Source organism: Polistes canadensis, unplaced genomic scaffold (assembly GCF_001313835.1).
Source record: "Polistes canadensis isolate GaletaPanama2010 unplaced genomic scaffold, ASM131383v1 scaffold_265, whole genome shotgun sequence".
Lineage (NCBI taxonomy): Eukaryota > Metazoa > Arthropoda > Insecta > Hymenoptera > Vespidae > Polistes > Polistes canadensis.
The window spans coordinates 189,466-198,866 of NW_014569812.1; the positions used below are offsets into that span (position 1 = coordinate 189,466).

General features: G+C 28.3%; 2 protein-coding genes across 4 annotated transcripts; one reads left to right on the plus strand and one right to left on the minus strand.

The window, feature by feature from the left end:
• The first annotated feature begins 1,538 nt into the window (after positions 1 to 1,538).
• LOC106790854 (RNA exonuclease 1) lies at positions 1,539 to 5,062 on the plus strand. 3 transcript variants are annotated; one of them, XM_014756067.1, is made up of 11 exons: positions 1,567 to 1,824; positions 2,216 to 2,382; positions 2,444 to 2,634; positions 2,740 to 2,986; positions 3,073 to 3,271; positions 3,348 to 3,564; positions 3,651 to 3,795; positions 3,876 to 4,126; positions 4,244 to 4,440; positions 4,519 to 4,640; positions 4,715 to 5,062. In XM_014756067.1, exons 2-11 carry the CDS (start codon positions 2,260 to 2,262, stop codon positions 4,985 to 4,987), a joined length of 1,965 nt encoding a protein of 654 aa, XP_014611553.1. In that variant the 5' UTR covers positions 1,567 to 1,824; positions 2,216 to 2,259; the 3' UTR covers positions 4,988 to 5,062. The 3 variants fall into 3 exon arrangements, with proteins under 3 accessions (XP_014611552.1, XP_014611553.1, XP_014611551.1); XM_014756066.1 differs by having other exon boundaries at positions 1,539 to 1,573; positions 4,244 to 4,640; XM_014756065.1 differs by having other exon boundaries at positions 4,244 to 4,640.
• A 299-nt stretch (positions 5,063 to 5,361) lies between these two features.
• On the minus strand, positions 5,362 to 7,757 carry LOC106790853 (pro-resilin-like). Its single transcript, XM_014756064.1, has 4 exons — positions 7,668 to 7,757; positions 6,675 to 7,064; positions 6,272 to 6,482; positions 5,362 to 6,168 (listed from the first exon to the last, which is right to left on the minus strand). Exons 1-4 carry the CDS (start codon positions 7,680 to 7,682, stop codon positions 6,083 to 6,085), a joined length of 702 nt encoding a protein of 233 aa, XP_014611550.1. The 5' UTR covers positions 7,683 to 7,757; the 3' UTR covers positions 5,362 to 6,082.
• Between the last annotated feature and the right edge of the window lie 1,644 nt (positions 7,758 to 9,401).

Sequence of the window (9,401 nt, forward strand, 5' to 3'; positions counted from 1 at the left end):
AAAGAGAATGAGGTAAAAAAAATTATGCATTCCAGTGATGGCTTTAATGCAACTTTTTTTCTCTCTTTCTTTTCTTTTTTTTTTTTTTTTTTTTTAAATATATATATAATTTATGCGTGAGAATGAGTTTTTTTATTTGTTCCTTTTGTTTTGCTCTGTTTTTTTCCTAAATGACGATGACGCCTTTCGTGCCACTTGATCTTATGAAAGAAATACTCTTGTTAACTGTATATTCGAACCATCTTTAGTAGCAAAATGAACATAATGCGCTTTCACCGTCGTTCCACAACTACACGACAAACTTATTGCGGTCGTACTTTCCTCAAGATGTGTATACTCTTAAACTGGTATCAGTGTCGCGAATATACTGTATATATTATTTTATTTTACAATAGTTTAGAATCGTATGTAAATATATAGATACATTAGAAATTTTGTTTATGATTTATTAACTCATCGTAAAATACGAATTATTCGAAATTTTTAATAATATGCTTGTTCAATGAGAAGACATTTATTTTTGTTAAATATCTATAGATTATTTTATTATTTGTTCAATTTTCACAAAAACAATTGTTGGAAATAAAGTTGAGTTAAAGAATATTTATTTGATAAATGAATTTGTGCTTTAAAGTGTACCATTCGCTATGAATTACGATCATCTATCTTTTGCTAACAATTGTTAGAGTTAAAAATTATGTTATTTGACGGATGCATTTTTGTAAAATTGTATATGTTTTCAGACGTGTAATTCATGTAGTTAATTTTAATTATATTTTTTAAAAAAGAAATCGTTTTTAGAATTTAATGAAGAAACATAATACATACACACACACATATACATTAAAATGTAAAAGCAGAATTTGTTAATTTTATTAAAAGATAGTTTCATTGTCTTAATTGAGAAAGTACGATGGAGTTTAATCACTTTTTAATTGGGACAAAGATGTAATTAAGTACATGGAAAACCGGTAAACTTAATTACAAACCATTTATGTTAGGATTACGTGCAGGAACGATGTCCCATTTTAAGTTTTCGCGCCTATTCAAACGTTGCTGTGTTTACTTTTTCCGGTAGATCCTTCGTATTTTAAATCGAAAATAATCGATTGCGAACGAGGTTAATACCATCTTTGGATAAATAAATGGAAATCATTGAATTTAATACATGCAAATCTCATTCAAGATTATAATAGTTTTTTTCAAATCTAAATTTGTCATTTTTTTCTAAATAATTCTTTTGATCAATTGATTTTATAAATTTTCAAAAATTGTATGCTTAAACGAATCCTAAATTCAAATATTTCATTTGCATTTGCTTTTATTTTTTTAATTAATGCGTTGTGTAACATTTCAGAGAGATGCAGTCTTTTGTACAATTGTTATGTGATATTTATTAAAGATTTTCGATATTTAAAATACCAGCGATTTTGTCGAACTTATTAAAAAAATATAAATTAATTAAAAAAAAAATAATTTATCATGAAACTTAAAAAAATAACACACAGGCGCCATCTATTAGTTACTACTTGAAATAACTTGGTTCGTTCTAACCTCTTTAAATTCGTGCAATGTAAGACATTTATTTTTATGTAATTAAATCAAATATATATAATTTATATGATAATACTTGCATTCTACTTACAAATAATAATACTATAGTAGACAAATAAAAAGAAATATACATATATATATATATAAATATATATACACATGTATATTTAATATTTATTTGAATTTGAATTGCATTGCTAAGTTACGAGTGAACAATCGTAGAAATTTAGTTGTACTGAGTGAAATCTCTCGTTTCAATAATTGAAAATGGTAATGTGCAATGTTTTGTATTAAACATAATTGTATTGAAATATATTCCAAATTGAAATTGATTTTTACGGTACATTTACTATACAATATTGTAGGCAAAAAAAATCATTGATTTATCTAATATTATTTATTTTCTAACGATAATTAATAAACAAATAATAAGGAAAACGTATTTATTTTAAAAAATGTGTCCTTGTAAAAGACACTTTTTTAATACGCTTAATGATCTTTTTTGCCAATGAACTAAAGTATTAACATTTACTTGATTTCATTTATATAAATTTTCTTTTAATTTTTGAATATTTCTTTTTAAATTATAACCTTCCTCGTGGATCTATGGTTGCATATTTACTATCTTACTTCAAATGTATTTATTTTTTTAATTTTATAGGCAACAAATGATTGTTGTAACCCATCTAAAAGTAATCGAGAATAATGAAGAATCCTACAACGAAGAAACTTCAACGATTAGAAAAGAAAAAGAAGAAAATGGCTGCTCTTTTGGAGATTATTAAATTGAATGACAAGGATAGAGAGTCTAAAATTAAACAAAAAACTGTAAGTTATTTTATATACATCTAATTTGTATTATATTATTAATTTAAATATATATTTTTAGAAGGTAGAACAAACCGATACAATGAATCACTCAAATGAAAGTTCTGAAATATTAAATAATGAAAAGATAAAGCGTAAACGATTTTGTTCTACGACAGTAGATGAAACCCATAATAGCATAAGTGATGAAATAAAAGACGAAGGGAATACTGTAATAAGAGAAGACGAAGAATGTGATCGAAAGAAGCCTAGGTTCTTAGATCTTTATAAATAGTTCTTTTAACTATAAAATCATTTTTACGAAAGCACGAGGAAATTTTTAAACTATCTTTTCTGATTTTATTTGTCTAAATACAGATTATCTGGAGAAGAATATCTGAAGTTAAAAGAAGAATTAAAGGAACGCAAAAAGCTACTTAAAGGAAGACCTCGACTACAATTAAAGGTAGTTGGTGGAAATGCATGCCTTGTTTCTAATTCCTCAAATACAGAAAGAACTCCACTATTATTCAGTGATATACAACATTTGTTGTTATATTCAATTCTTGGCCACCACTCGCCATGCACGCCTATACGATGGTGTCAACTTGAAAAATACAACAAGGTAAAAAGTAAAAATAAATAAAAAGCAATGATAAAAATAATAAGACACATTTAATTAGTTATTTTTTTTTATGACTCGTTTTGCAGGTCACTCACACCATAGTTTTTGTAGTAGAAGGTCTTACAGCATATCATTTTATAGCTTATGAAAATAGATTTTCAAACATAACAAATAATTTGGAATTTCGTTTGGAAGTGTTTACACCAGCATCTTATGGTAGTACTATAATAGAAGAACTTGTAGCAGTACCATTAACAAGAACACAAAGTGACAAACTAGTTAAACGTATTTATTAATATTCAACTAAATAAAAATATCATTAACGATAATGCATAAATGTACAAGAGTATTCCTATTACAGAGTTTGGTTCTCTAGATACTGCGTTTCAAAATGCGACAGATATGATACGGTTAATGAAAGCTGTCTTCCCTGTTAATATGCCTGCAACAAATTCTATAAAAGATAATAGCGATCTACCTTCTACTGATAAATTCTCTAGGGTTAAATTATTACTATCCTTACGACAAATGGTGGAAGAAAATTATCCCGTACCAATGAAAGGAGATTTAGCGAGAAAGTAAGTTTTATTGTAACATTTAATATGGTATATTAAATAAACTGTAATTTTACAAAGAATCATTTGAGACTAGTGATGCATTTTAGATACAGTGATTATATATTCACAAAAGATAGTTACTTGGAAGTTACTGCTAAATCACCTATGTTGGCTTTGGATTGCGAAATGTGTAAGACCAATACTGGAAATTTGGAACTCACTAGAATATCACTTGTCGATGAAAGTTTTAATGCAAGTTGCATAATATTTAAAAAAAATTGTAAATGATTTTTCGGATAAACAATTTCATACTTTCTTCTTTATTATCACAGGTTGTTTATGATACTCTTGTTAAGCCTAAAAATCAGATCATCGATTACTTGACTCAATACAGTGGTATTACAAAAGAATTGTTAAGTGATGTTACCACAACTTTGACAGACGTACAAGAAGAATTAAAAAAGATCATTCCTCCTGATTGCATTCTTGTAGGACAAAGTTTAAATTCTGACCTGCATACGCTAAAAATGATGCATCCGTATATCATTGATACATCTGTTATCTTTAATATAACTGGCGAACGGTAATTAATATTTTTATAGTATATATCGTAGATTTATTTTTATGAGTTTAGTTTCCTGTTTTATTTGTATTTTTGGAGAAAAATATTTTCATACAATATTAACTTCTCTATTTTCAGACACCGAAAGTCTAAATTACAACTTTTAGCGAGAAATTTTTTAAATGTAAATATACAAAAAGGCACAAAAGGTCATTGTTCGACGGAAGATTCGCAAGCTTCTATGAAATTAGTGCAATTAAAATTAGCTAATAGTATAGATTTCGGGGATGCCGTAATACAAGCAGATTTGCAAGTCTGCGAGACCATAAAAATCGGTAATAATAATATATATGAACGACAAATGAAGAAAACTGATATAAATAAATATGCAATGTCTATCTTTAACTACGTAGCTAAAGAGCAGAGGACTGCAACTATTGTTGGCACTGAAGATATCATAAACGAATATTCTAAATATTTAAGTACTTCATCCTTGAATGTTAGAACTGATGAAAATTATAACGAGGGTGACCAGGTAATTTAAAAATTAAGTAGTATAATTAAATATAAAAATAGTTCGTTATCTTAATAATCATTTTTTCTTTAAAGATACGCTTGGTGACAACCGATAATAACAAAAATGCGGTTAAGCGAACCACCGAAATAGCAATGCAACATCAATTTATTTTGTGTCATATTAAAATAAGTGAAGAAAAATTACAAAATGAACGTGTTGAACAAACCTTTTCTACTGTGAACAAATGGATAAATAAAATTTGGAATCATACAGCTATAAATGGTCTAGCATGTGTTGTATTTAGTGGTCAAGAAAATGCTGCAAACGGGGCTTGTTTTTTAAATGTGAAAAAACAAATGTTGTAGAAAGTAATCGTCTACTTGTAAAAAAAAAAAAGAGAGAAAGAAAGAAAGAAGCAAGAAAAAAAATAATTCAAACTAATTTATACAGAAAGAAAATAAATTAATATTTTAAATATAAAAAATATTACGGACTATTTAAAAAAAATATGTTTCAATAGTTTATAACAGTATATGAGACTAATCATTTTGTTATGTAGTCTTGTAATTAAATTATTATTTTTATAATTATTAAATAGTAATAATTTATAACTATCCATATATTTATTATATCTAATAATATAATTTTGACAAAAATGTATATATATTTGCATCAAAAATTGTGGGATTAGGGTATCATAAAATAGATATAAAAGATTAAGTCATAATTATAAATTTCATTATCTTTTTTCCTTAACTTCTGTTTATAATAACAACATATTCATTTTTATTCCTCCGTGTTACACAAATATCGTTCCATATAAATTTGCTCGTACGATCTCGATCGGTCGATTCTGCATGCTTGCAAAGAAAGAGTTAAACATGTATTTAATGAAATCTTTGTAAACTCCAATCTCGTTGCATTAATTTTTTTACGAATTCAAAAATTAAATTTAAAAAAACAAGGAAAGAAAAAAGGCGGGCTGGAGCAAAGAATCGTAGATCTGTTAACAAAAATTGAAATACGAGTTTTGGTAAGATGATTATAAAAGGTATTATATATTCGTCATTTGACTACAAGTGTATATATAATTACATAGATATAGTTATATATAAATTGCAGAATTCCTCTATGTGGAAGACCCAGGGGGGGGAGAGTTTTGTTTTGCGGTAAGCACGTATATTTCTTGTATTATAATATTATTCGCGTATAATAATTATAATGTATATGTAACGTAGTATATACGGTGTATATGTAATAAATTATACTATTTCATAGTTACATTTACATAAATAGCTATGAACGATGAAAAATATGACAAATATGCACGATTAAATAATAAAAAAAAACGTTTGCAGAAGTGAAGAGGTCTATGGTGGTTGTTGTTGTTGTTGTTGTTGTTGCTCAAGCTTGGACGAGTACATCAATGATAATATAATAATCAGTAATGATAATCTTATTTATTTCCGGTAATTTCCACGTGGTGGCAAATATTGATTACTTCCAATATTTCCATTTCCGAAAGCATTGTTCCCGTATCTGCCGTCTTTTTATTTAAAATATATAAATAAATAAAAAAAAATATAATTTTACAAATATAGAAGATCATTAAATAAAAACTCTGATTTAAATTCATTAATTGACCATACCTTGTGGATATTGAGCCTGACCTTCGTACTGAACATCTGCATTGTAACCATTAGCATCGTCGGCTGTATATTTGACTATTTGAGTTCTCGAGTCCGGTAACAAAACTCTATATTCCCCTTGCACAAGATTTCCATCGCTACTTTCGCGTTGGGAATAATCGTTTCCACTCGGTGGATCATAAACTTGATATTGGAAATTGTACGGTTGCGGCTGTTAATTGAAACGAAACATTTTTATTTATATTATCGTTTGAACGATTTTTTCAAACTCTGCGTGTAAATATATAATTCTTTGAATAAATCTTAATAATATAAAAATCACATTTTTTTGCAAGAAATATTCTCTCTCTTTTATATTCATTTATATTTTATCAATATTTTATTAATAGCAATTTATTCATACCCTTCCATAGTCTCCATTAAAACCACCTTGGTATCCTCTGTTACCGCCGGTACCAAATCCAGGTGCCCCATAAGTCGAAGATACTCCTCCAAAATCACCCCCAGTACTACCACCTGCACTACCACCACCTACACCACCACCACTACCGGCACGATTACCATCCCCTCCGAAAGCTGGTGTTCCGTATAATCCCGAAGGTCTTTCTCGAAAGTTAGATCCACCAAAATCTGCACCACCTCTGCCAAATCCACCACCTACCCCCCCTCCGAATCTATCATTGAATCCGCCACCTGGTCTGTATTGATACCCACCACTTTCACCACCACCCGGTAAGAGTCCAGCAAGTACATTACTACCGATACACGATAGTACTATGACAATTGTCGTACACTATAATAAACATTAAATTATATTTATATTTTCATTATTAATGTTTTTTAACTATTCTATTTATTTTCGCAGTATCGTTTTAATATTTAATATCGAACAAATTCTATACTTATAATGAAATTTAACTTTTTAATCTCCCACCCCATCCCCATAAAATATCGTGCAAATTGTGTCATTAAATAATTGTAGCAACGTTTCGTTTATTTTAAATTCTTCCTTTACATGAACGATCAACATAGGGGTCGTATATTATACGATAATACATATGTACGATGGAATTTATATGAAACGATATTCGTGCAAGTTCTCATTCTTAAAACATGAATAATTACTCGTGACATTAAATTTATCTCGATAAATAAAAACGAACGATTAAAAATAATTATTGTTTTATTTCTGTTTCTATCAATTGTTTTTTTCATTTAATCATATTCGAATCCATGTCTAAAAATAACGTGCGTATTTAATTTTTTTTGTTTTTTTAAATGGATAGGAATAAAAAGATAATTATTTCGTTCAATTATGTGTTTAAATTTCATAATAAAATCTCTTATTGGCTATCAATAAATGTGTTATTTATGTAATCCATAAATAATGACGTACCTCGTGATAATTCATATTGCTGTATGAACGATGAAGATTCTATGTGGACTGAGAAAATGATGCTCCGCGGTGTTTATATAGTCTGCTGATCCTTTGTTACAGTTTATCCTTAGTGCAGGTTGCGTATACATATCCTTCCCTGCATTAGGATGAGCAACCGTAAGATGTGGGAGGCGTAAAAGAACGTATATTCCCTTCACTCTATGATGAATTACGGGATGAGACGTTCAGTGGATGAGTGAAATAGCTTTAAATTTTAATTGGGCCTACGCACGTGACTTCGAACTGTCGATTAGGGTACTACTCCTCATCGCGTCACGAAAGATACGAAATCTTTTCTTGAGGTAATTGAGATCACGATCTCTTCCGGCATCATAATCCTAACATCGAATTTAAACCCTCTTACGTCAATACTGTTTTTACCAAATAATATATTATAATATTTATTATCATTTTTCTCTAAACTGTATCTTATATTTCACCGGTATAAGTAATGAATCGTTATTCGCACATAAGTGTTTATAAATATATATATATATATGTATGTATGTATGGTATGAAGAATTTATGGAGAAATTTATTGTTAAATAATTAAATTAATATTTTTTTTAATTGAAATAAATAATTGTGGAAACAAAACAAAAAAAAACATTCCATTCCGTATATTTTACCAATTGTTTTAGAGAGAAATGTTAATTTTAAATAATTTATATATAATAATTACGTATTATCATGAATTTATTTATTATTTAATGAAAAAATATATTTTACGTTAGATCGATAAAAATAATGTAAAAAAAAAAAAGAAAATTAAATCGATAGATAAACCGTAAGGAATTAAAGTAATATGTAACCCGCGTAAACGCCATCTTTACGTTTAAAACTTACGTAAATACAGGAATTCATTCCCGTGATATAAAATATTACCGAGATGTACAATCACTCTCTCTCTCTTTCTCTCTATCTCTCATTTGCAAGATATTATTTATCAGATGATCTATTTAGATCTCTCAGGCGAAAGTTCAGAATAATATTTCGGATGATCGATTATGATGCAACTTGAAGTACCGCGTAACTGGTTTCATCTTCTATTTAACTACACAAAACGATTACCGGTGGTATGATGCAAATGAAAGGTAGATGAAGAAATAGGACCGTAAGTAGTTTAAGTGGAGCAAGAGAAATCAAGGATCATCCTTGATCTTTTTCTTAAGAAATTATCAATACTGCTAGATGATCTAAATGTGATAAATGGACTATTATCTATAACGATCCGAGGAAAGAATCATCATCATCACTTTTGTAATATATATAGTCGATAAAATAACATTCCGAATATAATCGTCATAAATACTAACGCGTCGTATACCGCACATTCTCTTATAAGATTTATAAATAATATATATGTTAATCTATACGTATAGTTTTAAAAAAATAACAACCTAACAAAAGGAAAAATATCCCCGATTGTGTTTGAAAAGACATAATATGAAATCATGAAGTATTTGTATGCAGATAAAATTAATATAGGGGAAAGTAGGGCAACTCATACCCCCGGGTGAGTGTCGGGTCGTCTTCGTATTTCACAAACACATGTCTCCACCATCTATGTTATGGCATAATTAGCAAGCTTCAAACGAAATGATTACTAGCCACGATGGTTAGAAAAAGATTGTAGTAAACTGCATGTTCCCTTAACTTTATTTATGTATTAAATATATGTATGTGTATGTA